The sequence below is a fragment of the Triturus cristatus genome, chromosome 5_2, assembly GCF_964204655.1.
Source record: "Triturus cristatus chromosome 5_2, aTriCri1.1, whole genome shotgun sequence".
Taxonomy (NCBI): domain Eukaryota; kingdom Metazoa; phylum Chordata; class Amphibia; order Caudata; family Salamandridae; genus Triturus; species Triturus cristatus.
Window position 1 is genome coordinate 64,073,010 of NC_140588.1, and position 17,207 is coordinate 64,090,216.

Consider the following 17,207-nt stretch of genomic DNA (forward strand, 5'->3'; position numbering starts at 1 on the left):
CCCCTCTCTCTCTCTCTCTCTCTCTCTCTCTCTCCCCCTCTCTCTCTCTCCCCTCTCTCTCTCCCCCCTCTCTCTCTCTCCCACTCTCTCTCTCTCTCTCACTCTCTCTCTCTCTCACTCTCTCTCTCCCCCCCCCCCCCCCCCTCTCACTCTCTCTCTCCCCCTCTCTCTCTCTCTCTCTCTCTCCCCCTCTCTCTCTCTCTCTCTCTCTCCCCCTCTCTCTCTCTCTCTCTCTCTCCCCCTCTCTCTCCTCTCTCTCTCTCTCTCTCTCTCTCTCTCTCTCTCCCCCCTCCCCCCCCCTTATCTCGGTCTATCAGCTGGCTTCACTGTGAGTGACAGTATTCTGCTCTATTACAAGCAGCATATTGGCACACAAAGTAGTTTTGTTCAGTGCCTGGAAGTGGTGTGGCAATGTGTGCTTTTTGAGACCAAAAACAGTGTTTTGCTTTTGCCAATGCTTGTTAGAATGGCGAGGGCCCTACAGCTCCCACACAGTTAAGGTTTTACAAAAAACAATGCCTAAACAAGTCATGCATTGACAAAACCAAAAGCCTGACCACCAATTTCAGACCTGGCTTTGCCAATGCTTGTTTATTTTTATTCCCCACAATCGTATTTTAACTGGTTACACTAATTTTCCATTATGAATATTTTGAGAAATACAAGCATACATCAACATGTGACTAAATGATGCTGCAAAGATATGGTACCTAAAATCTTCCAGTAGTTTAGCAACACATTTTTTTCCTGCTTGCATTGTTTTTGTGAACATTTTATTTTGAAAGCAAAGAATCATCACAGTTGCTTTCAAGCTTCTGCAAATATTTGCATATAATCAGAGAGCATTCTGGGAGCATTATACATAGCCTCATATTACTTAACTTTGAAAACGTGTGTACGCGTTTATACTGGAACCGCCGTCAGTAGTGCAGGCAGAGCTGACATTTACTTTTAGTGCTCACCCTAATAATCAAGGCTTTGCATTAATGAACCATAAATACAAGTTTGAACAGTGTTAACACATGGACACACATATTACCTTAACTTTAGACAATGCTCTTCCTTGATCCATAATGTGGTATTGTAAACTGGCAGCTAAAGGGTTTGTGCTGTAGGGGGTTACTTGTCCCAAGGACAAAATAGACATTAAAACTTGTTGCCCTTGACCCCAAACAATATGTCCCGGGCGTCGGGCTATAGGAATTCCACATCCCTGATACTGTTCCTTAATAGGTACAGGATGTACAGAGTCCACAGTCCCCAAGGGGTTGACAGAGGCTAAAGTTAAATATAACCTAACTCTCAAAAGTGGTAGCTTGGTCGAGCAGTAAGGCAGTATCAGAGGACAGTGTAAAGCATTTGTTGTACACACTCAGTGAGCAAATGCTCTCACACACTCAATACATGAACTCTAGGCCAATGGTTTATATATAAAAATATGCTTGTTTTATTTTAGAACCAACAATTGGATTTAAAATATACTTTTTCAGAATGAGATGCTTTATATAAATACTTTTGCAATATACAATTGACTTTTGTAAACAGTTACAAGTGGTTGCAATAGGCAACCCCTATTTTAAACACAACAAGGCATTGAGCTCAATGGAAATTTGAAGTTATTTGCAACAGATTACTTTTAGGATTTCTTTTGGAATTCCAGGAGTGGATCCTAGATTCAGTCCTGGGTCAGTACTTGGAATCAAGGGATGAAAGTCGACTTAATTACTGTAATGATTTTTATGGTTTTAATGTTTTTATTAGTATTAAGTCACATATTTCCAACAGAATTACATCCGTATAAGGTCATCAGACACTGCCGTGATATATCCATGGGGGAGTAGTGTGAAGCACCATCCAGGCCGCGTGTGCATAGTCAAATAATAACCACAACAAAAGAACTCTCAAGGGTAAAAATAAAAAACGAAACCCCCCACAAACCTAAAAAAACCCCAAAAAGGCCCTTCCCGTACTCTCATCCCTCCCCCTCCCCGCGCTCCACGTCCTTCCTAAAGCCTTGCTGAACCCATTGTGCTCCTATCGGCTACCCTCCCCCGGAACCTCTGTGATGCGCAACAGCCGGAGAGATCGAGGGCATGTGATTTCTTTAAACTCAGTAGCCAAAAGTGATAAAAAGGGCTGCCACAATTCACCATATTTATCCCCTTCCCCGGCCATAGTCAGTGCCAATTTCTCCATACCCAGAACGTACCACAAACGGTGTAACCAGCCGGTGAAGGCAGGACTCTGTGGCGTGCGCCAATGTGCAAGAATGTTTTGAGTCGCTGACCCAATAGCAATGGCCATCAGTCTGCCCCTACGAGACCTTAATGGGTAAGTCAGAGGGTTGGGAAGACCTAATATTACATAAGCTGGAAAGCGTGGTATCTCAGTCTCAAAGCACTTGTCCACTTCATCCAGCACCTGAGTCCAATAGGCCCGAATACGTGGACAGTCCCAGAGCAGGTGAACCAGGTTACCCAGCTGGCCGCAACCCCTCCAACACTTCGCCTCACGAGAACCGTCCATCGCATGCAGGCGCTCCGGAGTGTAATACCAATATGTTACAATCTTCGTAAGCGTCTCCGTGAGCCCCATGTGATATGCAGAGTGTCTGGCCCTATAATAAATACCCTCACAATCTTTATGGCTCAATGTTCTGCCCAATTCCCGTTCCCACCTGTCCCTGCTAGGATTGTGTGAGTGCTTGTGTTTGAGCTGCAGCTGCTTATAGAGGTCAGAAATGAGATTTTTGTCTGATGTACGGGTGATGAGCCACCGTTCATATGTGGAGAGTCGCCTATTAGCCCTAGAGCGTACTTGTGGCTGAAGCGCCCAGTGCCTCACTTGCAGATACCGTAGCCTCTCCGTCTCCGGGAGCCCAAAGTCTCTCTGCATCGGAGTGAAGGAATTTACCCCCTCTGCCCTATAAACATGATAAAGGAATCGACATCCAGCCATCTTCCAGCCCGCGTACGCGGTGTCCTCCATCCCCGGAGTAAAATCAGGGTTGCCAATCAGCGGTGTAAGTGGAGACGGGAAAGTCGTGAGGTCATGGGAAAGATTAGTGGCATCCCACACTTCTAGGGGAACTCGTGTAATATAAGAGGCGTACAGGTTAGGGGGCCTGTGAGGTTTGCGCAGGAAGGGAATCTCTTGCAGGGGCCTCGCCGCCACCGCTTGGTCCTGAAACAACCAGTGCTTCTCCGATTCCCATCTGCTCCACTCTACTAGGTATCTCAATTGAGCAGCCCGAAAGTAGAGTCTGAGATCAGGAACCCCGAGACCTCCACACTCCGGTGTCAATGACACCAGTGCTCTACGCATTCGCGGTTTCCGACCGCTCCAGATAAACCGGGCTAGATCAGCCTGCATTTTCGAGATCCATCCGACAGGTGGTTGGAGAGGTATAGTGTGGAAAAGATAGAGAATCTGCGGGAGAATGGGCATCTTGACTGCCGCCACCCTACCTAACCAAGAGAGGGGATAGTGCCGCCACCGATCGAGCACCCGTCGGACTCTGTCGTGCAGCAATGAATAATTAGTATGAGCCACCTGGGGGAGAGGGGGCTAGTTGAATCCCTAGATACGGTACCCAACGAATGGGGAGCAGATTCTGCAGATATTCCCGGGTGTGGCGTGACAACGAGAGGTCTAGGGATTTCCCCGCATTCAGTTTTAATCCTGCCGCGCGAGCGAAGGCATCCATATCCGCCCAGCAAGCCGGAAGAGCAGACGCCAGCTCCGCCAATGAGATTAACACATTGTCTGCGTATAGGCTAATCATATGGACAAAGCCCCCAAATTTTATTCCTGTGATTCCCTGGTTCTGTCGCAGCTTCTGAGCTAAAGAATCCATATAGAAGGCAAAGAGGAGGGGGGATAGCGGACACCCCTGCCTCGTGCCACGTTCAATACGGAAGCGAGAGGACGTATGACCATTCACCTGGACCGTAGCCGTAGGGTACTGATAGCAATTGAGGATGAACGTGCGGAACCGTTCACCCATCCCTGCTCTCTCGAGCACCTGTTCCAGGTAAGGCCAGTGCACTCGGTCAAACGCCTTTTCAGCATCATGAATTCCCTCGGGACCCGAGTAGCCTTCTCAATAAGGTGCAGGACCCGTTTCGTGTTATCCGACGTCTGGCGGTCAGGGATGAAACCCGCCTGGTCTGGGTCAATGAGGCATGGCATGTGGGGGCCGAGGCGAGCAGCCAGTATTCCTGTGTGTAGTTTAAAGTCTTGTTAAGTAGGGAAATTGGGAGGTAGGCTTCGGAGCGTGTGCTATCTTTCCCAGGTTTGGGGATGACCGCTATAGAGGCCTCCAAGAGGTCGCTCGGAAGCGCCCCCTGAACAGCAAAGGAGTTGAACAACTGGGTGAGGAGCGGAGCAAGCGGGGAGCAAAACTTCTTGTAGAACGTTGCGGGGAAGCCATCCGGGCCGGAGGCCTTCCCAAGCTTGAGACGAGAAATGGCGGTTACAACCTCATCTAACTGAATGGCTCTGTCAAGGCGCTCGGCCTGTTCCACGGTCAAAGCCGGCAGAGTGACCGAGTCCAAAAATGCCGCTCCCTCCGCGCGCTCCAACGGGGCCCCTGCATAAAGAGTGGCATAAAAATCCCGGAATGTCTCTGATATAGCCTCATCCTCCGTGGCGCTAGTGCCGTCCTCCCGCATGACCGCCTTGACCCCGTTACGCTGGTGCATCCGTTCCAACTCGCGGACCTGCTGCGCAAGCTCTTCCCTTTTGATCCCTCGTTCCCTGTTGTCTGCCGCCGCAATTGAGATGAACTCTCCCCTAATAACTGCCTTTAAGGCAGCCCACTGTGTAGCGAGCGTGGTTTCTGAATTTGCGTTATGTGCAAGATAATCGTGAATAGTGTTGAATGCGTTTGACCACGTCCTCTCGGTGTAGGAGGGCATCCCTAAGGTGCCACACTCTGGTCCGTCGTGCCATGGGTGGGAGGGCAAAGGTTGCCAGCACCGGAGCGTGGTCTGACAGCGAGTCCATCCCGATGTTAATCACGGTCGTGAGCTCTCGTACCGGAGTAGTTACTAGGAAATGATCCAATCGGGCATATGTCTTGTGTGCATTGGAATAAAATGAATATTCCCGTTCTTGAGGGTGGAAGTTGCGCCAAAGGTTGCTCAGCCTCAGGTCCTGCAACCTCGCCCGTCCCTCCGTAGACAATGCCCCCACCTGGTGAGTGCGTTGAGCAGATCTATCTTGCACATTATCAAAAACCAGGTTGAGGTCGCCCCCTATAATGATATTGTGGTAGTGTGTAGCCGTGGCCTCTGTGATGGCAGTATGTAAGAATCGCTCCGGACCCTTATTGGGAGCATATAGGGAACTAATAGTGAACGTCATTCCCCCCAGTGCGAAGCGATACGTCAGCAGTCGCCCCTTAATCTCCGTTACCTTGTGCAGAACTGCACCCCGGAACCTCTGAGCCACCAGGATCGCCACCCCCGCCGTCTTCGTGGGCCCAGAAGAGAAGAACTGGGTGGGGAGCTTGCGGGATCTCATCCGATGACAATCGCGTGGGAAGAGATGGGTTTCCTGTAGGAGGCAGAGGTCTGCTTGTGTTCTCCAGGCATGAAAGAATCGCCCTGCGTTTTATTGGGTTGTTAAGAACCCGCACATTCAGGGTCAGGATCTTAAGTGAGGTAGGAGGCATGACATGTAGTGGATGAGGAGTCCTGCAGTAGGGGGGGGGGGGGGGGTCATGTGGCACTGTCACGAAGTGTCTGGTGTGTGAACGGCCTAAAATAGCGGGGTCACCGGGGGTCGGACTAACCTCAAAGGGAAGGTGGACGTGGAGCACTAAAAATCCTCCCCAGCCCTCCCCAAACAAAAGCGACCATAAGGATTAAGAACATGTAGTCAATCACTCGTCGGTGATCGGTGAGAAGTCATTGGGGTAATTCACCAACAGTGAAGAGGAGCCCTGTTCCCGCCAAGGAACTGAATCTTGGAGACGAAAATACTCGAGACAGCATAGCGTTCAAATTTAGCCAGGAGTCGAGCCAGAGAGGTCCGCGGACACCGCCTACAATGCCGATTGCCGGCCCCTCGTGATCTCCCCCATCGGTGGTTTCCTGAGGCGGCGCTTACAACCCTGCTGCCGCCAGCAGGGCCTGGTGTCTTCCGGTCCAGTCTTGGAGTCCCCCTCCTCCTCCGGGAGCTCCACCCCTAATAATTTGCTGGCTTCGGACAGAGCGCAGCTGGTACAGTTTGTCATCCTTGCGGAATACCAGGCGAAAGGGGTGTCCCCAGCTATAGGGAATGTTGAGCTGCTGCAGGTGCGCAGTGATGGGTTTGAAGAGGCGCCTTTTCTGCAGCGTGAGAGCAGACAGGTCCTGGTACAACACCGGCCGTTGATCACGGAACTGAAGGGGGTGCGCTTGACGTGCTTTTTGCATTATCAGTTCCTTGGTGCGGAAGTCTTGCACGCATACCAGGATGTCCGATGGGGGAGCCGACGGTGCTCTGGGAGGGCCCACTCTATGCGCCCGATCTATGCACAGGTCTGTTTCCGGGGGGCGCCCTAGGATATGGTTGAAGAGTTCCCTCGTATAAGTAAGAAGGTCTTTCGAGGTGACGTCTATGGTAACTCCCCTGATCCGAATGTTGTGGCGATGGGAACGGTTTTCCAGGTGCGTCTGGAGATCAACCTGTTGATCATGAAGTCTAATGATCTCCTGTTGGAGGGTCATTATCTCTGTCCCTTCCATCACTCTTACCCTCCAGGTCAGCAACCCGCTCTCCGATGCCATCTATGTTGCCACGCATCTCTTTAAGTTCAGACGTGAACTCCTGCTTAAGCGTGTGGATGTCATCCCGCAGCGCGGAAAACATCGACTCCAGGAAGTCCTTAGTGATGGGTTCCACACCCCCAGCGAGCCCCTTCCCGCGGCATCCATCTCCATATTAGAGGCCGTCTGTCCAGGTGGTGTCTTAGAGAACAGATCTTTAAGGGTCTTGTCCTGCCGCTTCTTGTGGTGGGACATGGTACCTCTCAATGGGCCTGAAGAGGTCGTGTAAAATTCCTGTCACCTCCCACCAGCTCTTAGCCGGGGGACAGGTCCCTGAGGAGACACTTAGCCGGGGCGTGAAGCTTTAGATCTCCAACTTCCCCGCAAGCCTCTCTGATGGGCCGTTCTCACTCGAAACGACCCCCCCGGCCTACCGCACCCCAGCTGCCCTGCTCGGATCGGCCACCCGCTCTCCTAGGGGCAGAACCGTGGCCCTCCTACAGCCCCGGTGATGCAGGTCAGGGATTGTGCCTCCTCGTCATTCCAGGCAAGTCGTTGCGGGTACGCTGCTGTGAGAAAGTGGCTCTGTATATACTGTTCCCTAATAGGTACAGGGTGTACAGAGTCCACAGTCCCCCAGAGGCTGATAGAGGTCAAAGTTAGGTATGACCTTACTCTCAAAAGTGGTAGCTTGGTCGAGCAGTAAGGCAGTACCAGAGGACAGTGTAAAGCATTTATTGTACACACTCAGTCAGCAAATGGTTTCACACACTCAATAACTGAACTCTAGGCCAATGGTTTATATATATATAAAATATATGCTTGTTTTATTTTTAGAACCACAAAGGGGATAAAAATATACTTTCTCAGAATGAGAGGTTGAATATAAATACTTTTGCCTTAAGCAATACATTTTTGTAAACAGTCACAGTTGGTTGCAATAAACAATCCTATTTCCTAAACATAACAATGCATTGAGCTCAATGGTAAATTCAGGTTATTTGTAATAAATTACTTTTCAGATTACTTTTGGAATTCCAGGTCTGGCTCCTAGATCCAGCCCTGGGTTAGTATTCAGAATCAAGTGATGAAAGTCGACTTAATAACTCTAATGATTTTTAAATAATATTTAGCTATTTTAAAAGTTAGCACTTAGAAAATATTTCAAAGAAAACATTCAATGGATCTCTATGGCAAGAAATTCAAATTGCAGGTAGAGTATTTTATCGTTACTTTAGTAATCCAGGACTGGGTACCTAGACCCAGGACTGGGGTCCTTATCAAAAACAGGTAAGTAATTTCGTTTGCAGAAATGGTACGATTTTAGAAGAATATTTCAAATTTGCAAAAGTAGACACTTAGAAGAAATTTCACAGAAAAGCAGACAATGGTTTCCTATGGGAGAAAAATGGGTTAGAGGTAAGTATAGTTGTGGACACTTTTCAGAGTCAGGGCTGGGCACCAAGATCCAGCACTGGGAGCTCACCTAGGAGCAGGTGAGTAAATTCGTTTTTGTCACTTGGCTGATTTTTAGTGAATATTTGCAGTTTTGAAAAGTTCACACTTAGAAGATTTTTCAAGAAAAAGCCAGTCAATGTTACCCTATGAGGAAAATGAAGTTAGCGGTTTACGGGTAAGTACTCGACTGGCAGAGTTGAAATTCCGGGCATAGACTCAGGGGTCCCCCAGTGTCAGGTAGGTACAGTTGGTTCACCCTCAGCGGTTTCAGGACGGCCGGGTGCAGAGAGAGTTAGGCCCAATGTTATCCTATGAGGGATAGGGGGGCCTTGGTTGGTGGCTGCTGTCTGGCAAGCCACACGGCTGTGGGAGCTGGGCTCCTGGTCACTTACTCAGGGCAAGTGGGGACGTAGGTTAGTGTAGAGAGTGCACTGCCAGGGCCACTCGGGCGGCTGGGTGCAGGGTGCTTTTGAGCCTTCGGGCGCTCAATGGAAGTCAATGGAAATGTTCCGGTTTGGAAAAAGGCTGCAAGCTCGGGGACGAGGATGCTTCAGATGCCACCACCACTTCGAGAGGTAAGTTGGGTAGTTGTAGGTTAGGTGGGTACCCCGGGATTGGGCACAGGGGGCCGCGGGGCGCCGCGTGCAGGGGTGCCTTTTGGTGTTGGGAAATCTTACCATCTGTTGATCGCGGTAGGGGGGGCACCCTGTTCTGAGGCTGCAGGCTTCTTCAGGAGTGTCGAGGGAGGTCCTTGGGTGCCGAACTCTGGGTTACAGTCGCCGTGGGGTCGTCCTCTGGGTCTTTGTTCACTCTGGCACTGGCCAGGCTTGGCTGGTGCAGTGTGTGCTGGGTTCGCGGTTCCGGGCTGCTGCCAGGGATTAGAAGTAGGTTTTGAGTAGAGCCTCTACTCGTGGGAGTCCCAGGGGCTTAGAGCCAAAAGGTAGCCAGGTCCTCCAGGGTTTGTGAGGTTGCTGGCCACAAGAGATGCCGCGCTGGAGCAGGAGCAGGTTCGAGGGTCGACAGCCTGGTAGGGCTGGGGCTAAAGCAGTTGGTGTCTTCCTCTCTTCTTAGCAGCTGCAGGGCAGGTCTTTGTTCTTCTTGCTCTTCTTGTAGTTTTTGAATCTGGAATCTGGGGAAGGAAGGTTCAGGGTGCCCCTAAATACTAGATTTAGGGGCGTTACAGGTAGGTGAAGGCCAGGGACCAATGGGTCCTTGTCCTGGGGTGGGTACACCCCCTATCCTGCCTCTCTCCTGTGGGAGGGGGGGCAGTAGCCTAATCCTTGCTCTTCTTTGTATTTTGGAATCTGGGGAAGGAAGGTTCAGGGTGCCCCTAAATACTAGATTTAGGGGCGTTACAGGTAGGCGAAGGGCAGGGACCAATGGGTGCCTGTCCTGAGGTGGGTACACCCCCTATCCTGCCTCTCCTGTGGGAGTGGGCAGTAGCCTAGTCCTGATTGGGTAGAGCTTCCCATCTTCAAGATGGCGAGAGCCCGGGGATGTGCTTACCTCGCCTCCGCCACCTGAGGGGTGGGGTTGGCAGGCTGGCACATCCCCTGTCCTTATTTGGGGTTTCCGGCCAGGCTTCCCGCCAGAGTGGGGGGTTGCAGTGGCCTGGGGAAGCTCACAGAGGTGGCATGCCTTTGAAGCTTCCCCCTGCCCATCCTGGGGGAGGAGATCTAGCGCCTCGCCCAGGATGTGCATTGTTGCAGGCCCAGGAGAGCAGGGGCTTTTCTACCCAGGGGTCCAGCAACATGTCTACTGTGTGGCAGCCTAGGCAGCCTCAGAACAGACGTGGATTGTGGGTTAGGTTTCAGGGGGCCTTTCTAAGATTCCCTCTGTGGTGCTTGGTACATTAAATCCCACACTGGCATCAGTTTTTATTTAATGTGCTGAGCAGTTTGATACCAAACTACCCTGGCTTCAGTTCTGCCATTATGGTGCTGTGGAGTTCGTGTTTGACAAGCTCCCAGCACCTGGTACTCTTAAATGGCAGCACTGCACTTACAGGGCCCAGGAATGGACCTGGGTACTGTAGGGGCACAGGGCTCCTGCCTCTGCCCACACCACTGGCATAGGGCTCCCAGCTAGAGGGGTGGCTGATGTGTGCCAGGGCAGTGTAGGTGGTGGGCATGGCACACAGGGATGTGTGCCATATCAACTTTGTTTTGTCCTGTACACAGACACTCAGCCTGCAAGGGCAGTGTGTGGGTGTTAGGGTACAGGGCCTCTAAGGGTGGCACAATGAGTGCTGCAGCCCTTAGAGGCCTTCCCTGGTCACAAGGCCCTGGGTACCTAGGGCACCATTTACCAGGGGCTTACATGTGGCCAGGGTTTGCCAATTTTGATTTTGAGGTTTTTGTTTAGGGAAGGAACATAGGCCCTGGGCACCTGCTTGGCAGGAGTCCAGGGCACACTCAATCAAAGTACATTCAGCATTTCAGCAATAAGTGGGGGCATACCATGCAAGAAAGATGGTACTTTCTCACACCATGTGACTCTGAGCACCTGGGACTCCCACGAGCAGTGACTGCTCAAATCAAGTATCTAACCCCTGGCATCAGCCCGGAACCTTGCACCCGCCAAGCCTGGCCGGTGCAGGAGTGGACAAAGACCCCGAGAACATCCCCCTGGCGACTGTGACCCTGAATCCGGCACCCAAGGACCCAACCGACGACGCCTGCAGTCTCAGAACCGGGGACCCCCCCAAACCGCGATCAACAGAGGGTAAGATTTCCCCGACACCAAAAGGCACCCTAGTGCCCTGCGGCCCCCTGTGCCCGATCCTGGGTACCTACCTATCCTCCAACTACCCAACTTACCTCTCGAAGTGCTTCTGGCACCTGAAGAATCTTCGTCCCAGAGCTTGCAGCCTTTGTTCGTCCTTGAGCTTCTCCATAGCAATCCACTGAGCGCCTCAAGGCGCAAAAGCACCCTGCACCCAGCCGCCCGAGTGGCCCTGGCAGTGTAACCTCTGCACCTATCTACTTCCCCATTTGCCCTGAGCAAGTGACCAGGGGCCCAGATCCCACAGCCGTGTGGCCTGCTAGTCAGCAGCCACCCACCAAGGGCCCCCTGCCTCCCATAGGATAACATTGGGCCTAACTCGCTCTTCACCCAGCAGCCCCAGTGCCGCTGAGGGTGTAACAACTGTACTTACCTGACCCTGGGAGACCCCCGAGTCTATGCCCAGAACCTCAACTCTGCCAGTCGAGTACTTACCCAAAAGCCGATAACTCACTTTTCTTCCGTATGGTAACATTGACTGGTTTCTCTTGAAATTTCTTCTAAGTGTGGAGTTTCTAAACTTTAAAATATTCGCCTAAAATCAACCGAGAAACGGAACTACGCACCTGCTATTAGGAGAGATCCCAGTGCTGGATCTTGGTGCCCAGCACTGACCCTGAAAAGTACTTACGACCGTACTTACCACTAACTCAATTTTTGTGCCATAGGAAACCATTGACTGTTTTTCTGTGAAATTTCTTTTGTGTCGATTTTTGCAAACTAAAAATATTCTTCAAAAATCGTACCAACTGTGAAAACGTAATTACTTACCTGTTTTAGATAGATGTCCCAGTACTGAGCCTAGGAGCCCAGCACTGGATTACAAAAGTAACGAGAACATACTTTACCCGTAACTTGAATTTTCTTCCATTGGAAACCATTGACTTGTCTTTCTGTGAAATTTCTTCTGTGTAGATTTTGCAAGCTTATAAATATTCCTTAAAAATCGCCTGTATAACTTAAACACAGTTTCTCAACTGCTTACAGGTGGTGCACTAGTGCTGGATTTAGGATCCAACACTGACCTAGAAAAAGTAAAGATAACCCCACTTACCTGCTAAGTGAATTTCTTTCCATAGGATAACATTGGTAATTTGATTAGATAATGTTTTTAAGTGTCATCTTTTACAATAGCAAAATAATGCTTAAAATCACAACAGTAACTAAAACGAATTTACTCACTTGTTTCCAAGAACTGTCCCAGGATTGAATCTAGGATCCAGTCCTGGATTTAGAAAAGTAATCCTGAAAGTAATCAATTGCAAATAACTTAAAATTTCCATTGAGCTCAATGTATTATTGTGTTTGAAATTGTGTTGCCTATTGCAACAAACTGTAACTATTACCTGCAAAAGTCAATTGCTTATTGCAAAGTACTTAACTAAAGAATCTCATTCTGACAAAATATATTTTGATACCTATTGTTGGTTCTAATAGAAAACAACCATAATTTGTTTTATACAAACCATTGGCCTAGAGTTCAGTTCTTGAGTGTGTGAGACCATTTGCTGAGTGTGTACAACAAATGCTTTACACTGACCTCTGATACTGCCTTACTGCTCGACCAAGCTACCACTTTAGAGAGTAAGGTTATATCTAACTTTAGCCTCTGCCAAACCTCTGGCGACTGTGGACTCTGTACACACTGTACCTATTTGAGAACAGTATATACAGAGCCTTTCCTACACTTGCCCTTCACTATATGCAACTGAAGCATAGAAATGCAGCCACCTGACTGATGGTGTAGGGGAAAGCATACGGCGACACAGACTACCAGTCACTTCCGGGAATTGCTGCTTAGCTTCCTCAAGATCTGTATGTATGTTGGCATGAATAAATAATGCATTTATCAAACATTGCGGGCGGTGCTAGTGGCGTGGAGAGATGGGTTGATATCCATGGGCAAGTAATTCTTGCATCGCTCTACTGTTACCTTGTTAATGTTTAAAACTGCTTACTGGCCTATTCATGCATAACACATAGTTTGGACTTTGATAAATGCAGCATGGATATTACTATAAGAATAAAGATCAATAGATGCTATATGCAGAAGTCTAAAAGTCCAGATAATAGTGGGAAACAACTGAACACACGCTTCTTGAAGACATACATGCATGAATCAATATATTTGTTGTGGGAAATCTGTTAAGCGATAATGTGATGACGAAAGTAAGCATTGTGCACCATAAATGTCACAGAAAATCAAATAAACCTGTTAACAAAAAAAGAAGGCTGGTGTTGTCTTTGTCTTAACATGCTTTATAGTGAACTTTGATGGTGACACTCCGATATTCATTATATTTTTCTCTATGGCAGCATCTACAACCACTTGAACGAATTTCAGCTACATTATCTGAAAAAAGACCGTAAACCTTAAGATGAAACGAGGTAGCGCGAACTGGAGAAGCATGGACAGAGGTGTGTCACACGGCTCCATGGACCGAGTTGGGACAGCACGTGGACCAATGGACAGGCATGAGTTGGCCCGTGGTGCAATTGACAGGGATGGGTTTGGCCGGGGCCCCAGGGATGGGGTTGGCTGGGGCTCTCTGGACCGGGATAGGATTGGGCGGGACCTCTTGGACAGGGATAGGATTGGGCGGGACCTCTTGGACAGGGATAGGATTGGGCGGGACCTCTTGGACAGGGATAGGATGGGGCGGGACCTCTTGGACAGGGATAGGATTGGGCGGGACCTCTTGGACAGGGATAGGATTGGGCGGGACGTCTTGGACAGGGATAGGATTGGGCGGGACGTCTTGGACAGGGATAGGATTGGGCGGGACGTCTTGGACAGGGATCGGATTGGGCGGGACGTCTTGGACAGGGATCGGATTGGGCGGGACGTCTTGGACCGGGATCGGATTGGGCGGGACGTCTTGGACCGGGATCGGATTGGGCGGGACGTCTTGGACCGGGATCGGATTGGGCGGGACGTCTTGGACCGGGATCGGATTGGGCGGGACGGCTTGGACAGGGATAGGATTGGGCGGGACGGCTTGGACAGGGATAGGATTGGGCGCGACATTCTGGAAAGGGATAGGATTGGTCGTGGTGCCATAGGCCTGGATAGAATTAGTCATGACCCTGTGGACCGGGATAGGATTGGTCATGACACCCGGGACGGGATTGGGCGGTTTCTTCTGGACAGGGATAGGATGAGCCACAGCCCCTTAGACAGGGATGGGATGAGCCGGAGTCATACAGACAGTGAGGCGATCAAGTGGAGTCCTCGGGACCGGGAAAATCTGGGTAGAGTTTCTATAGGTATGGGAGAGTTGCATAGTCCCATGAACAGGGTAGAGATGCCATTGGATCGCCTAGCTGGTAGGGCTCTTAGCCCCATAGACCGGAATCAGTTGACATGGAATTCCATGGATAGGGGTCGAATAGCTCGCAGTCCTGTTGGCAGAGAGCGCAGTCCTGTTGGCAGAGATCGCAGTCCCATTGTCAGGGATGAAAAGACCTGGGGCCGCATGGCAGGGGGTACCATGGGCCAAGAAGGGATTGTCCGTGGCTTCATGGACCGGGGAGAGCAGGGCCCTATGGGCAGGGATGAAATTTCTAGGGGTAATCTGGCCAGAGGTATGATGACTGGTGGCTCCATGGGTCGAGAAGGTATTGACCAGGGTCCAATTGAGCGAGATGATTTTGTGCGTGGCCCTGTGGATCGTGATGGGATGGGCAAAAGCCTTGGGGACCAGGGTGGAATAGCTAAGGGCCCTGTAGACCAAGACAATGATCAAGATTTGACTTTGGGTAATATGGACCAGGATGAAAAAACACAGAGCGACATGGAGCCATGTGATATGGAGCAAAGTGATATGGAAATGAGTGATACAGACCAGAGTGAGGTAAACCAAGGCGAAGTTAAGTATGAAACCCAAGACAAAGATAATGTGAACCAAGGTCAAGCCAATGATGTGACTGGTGCTGACAGAGACCAGGAAAATGCACAGAAAAGTGACAATCCTGAAGATGATAAAAAGAAATTTTACTGCGAGGTGAGTGAATTAAGCTTTGTTGTGAAACATTACTTGAAACATTACCTTCCTAACCCAGCCTTAGAGACTGACCAGTTAAACATAATTAGCATTTCTATTTCAAACATAGTACTTGAGATGTTTTGAAGGGTTGCATTTCATAATCTCGTATAGTGAAAGTTCTCTATACTGTGCTAGTTATTAACGGGAATTCACAAAATATATATTTTTTCCCCAAAGATAAGTGGTTTTGTAAAAAAAAAAAAAAAAAAATCTCAACTGTTTAATCAAATCTTTCTTTTCGCCCATTCGCCTAAAATGTACAACAAAGTCTAAATTCCTCTTGTGTACTCCTAATTTATTAAATATCAACAGACAATGCCTTGAACTGTGTTCTTTGGGATTAGATAGTTCCTCCTGACAAACTAAATGATTGTGTATTCATGATATACATGGTGAACTTACAAAGGCCTGGAAGAGAAAAGGCAGGCACAATCCATTAGGAGCACTGGCATGCCTAGCACAAACCCTTTGTGACCAACTACAGTTTTCTAAATAGCAGTTTAATTGTGTAGGAGGGCAATAACAAATACGCCGGTCGTTATGTCACCCCAAAATGAGACCACCCATATCTTACTGAATTTTCAAGGGAACCCACGAGATTCATGAACTGCCCTCTCGAAGGCCGTTCACCGGTCCATTCTCCCTTTCTTTATTTTCAATGTTGCCGTCTTGGTGCTACTTCACTTCCAGGCTGAATCCCATTTAACTCAATAACCTAAATAAAACTGAAGTGGTGTTTTGTCAAGTGGAGTCTTCGCCAAGCAACAATTTGATTTCAACTTAGTTTCCCAAGCTCCAAAGACGACAGTTTGTTTAGCTGCTCATTGGCGCAATCCGAGGTAATGTGATAGAATGTTACTTTTTCCTCCCTGCATCACACGGGTACCCTCATAAACCAGGCCTTTTGCATTTCGTTTTGTTCTAATATGCTTGATGGAGAATGTGTAATTGTATCACTTCAAAACATGATTGAAGCATTACCTCCCTTGGGTGCAAAAATGTCTCTTCTGACTTTACATCCTTGAGCGCGCCCCTATGTCGTGTTCCCAGGTCTCGTTGAAATGCCTTTAGCTTCTTGGCGTTGTTTATTTGTTTGCCAGAAGCTGTAGGAGGCAGGTCAAGCGACATAACTTGGTCATGTGGGTGATCTGAAGGTGCCGTATCACTGTCTGCCAGATCAAATTCATACTGGAGCTGATCAGGTGTTTTCATGGTCTATAATCACACAATGTTTCCCGACACAACTGGTAGAGGAACAACGTCCAAGTGCTGAATACCCCCCTGAAGGATGAAAAGAGCGGTGTGAAATTATCTAATACACTGAGCCATCTTACAAGAAGTTACTATTCATAAGTAACACCAGGAAAACTCAATCGAATGACAATCCACTGAACGGACCAACAACCTATTCTTGTACAAGGAAAAGAGGAGGTTTACCCCTTTTATTGGTAAATCCTTATATCCGCGCGAGACCTACTTCTAGTAAAATATGTTGCATTTTAGGAACTGTCTTCCAAGAATCCGTACCACTTGGGCAGTTTGGGCGGTGAATGGCCACAACCAAGGTGGTTGTAGTAGTTGGCCACTAATGTCCTTGGGTCTGTCTTGCTGTTGCTCGGCAAACTGTGCCAGGTACACCCCTTCTGCACTTGACTCCCAGATTAGCGAGGGTGAGCAGGGTAGTAGTGTGTGTCCAGCCCAGTGCTGATCATAGTGAAAATGTACTTTAATATCTCAGTGAAAAGCAAATTGAACACAGCTCAGTAGAGGCACAGTTAAAGGGCTTGAATGTTACTTATGATTCTTAGTCAAGTGTTTTTTATTTTTTTTTATAGGCAATGTTATTGATTTTTAAGGTAAAAAACAACACAATATAACATATAATAGCTCCTTCATCTCGCACACCCTAGCATGACTCTCCTGCTATGTATAGTCCATTGTGTGAGGAGGTCTAACTGCTCCCAGTCAAGTATTAGACCCACAACAGTGTCCTCTTCCTGTTGTAGAAATGTTTCTAATCGTCTACAATGACTTATCCAATGTCTGCGGTGACATGTACAAAAGTACAGGGTTATATTACACGAATGGGTAGTTCTCTAATGATTACTAGTGATCGCCAGTTATTACCCCTCAGGATAATTCATAGATCATTTCTGACAGTTCT

At 48.8% G+C, this 17,207-nt stretch overlaps 1 protein-coding gene across 3 annotated transcripts in view; it reads left to right on the top strand.

The window, feature by feature from the left end:
- Positions 1–17,207, top strand: part of LOC146822665 (uncharacterized) — a 550,662-nt gene that overhangs the window by 163,384 nt on the left and 370,071 nt on the right. For all 3 annotated transcript variants that reach the window (XM_085606858.1, XM_085606859.1, XM_085606857.1), the window contains one exon: positions 13,314–15,001. In XM_085606858.1, the coding sequence (XP_085462984.1) occupies positions 13,376–15,001 (1,626 nt within the window). In that variant the 5' untranslated portion in view covers positions 13,314–13,375. The remainder of the gene's footprint in view (positions 1–13,313; positions 15,002–17,207) is intronic.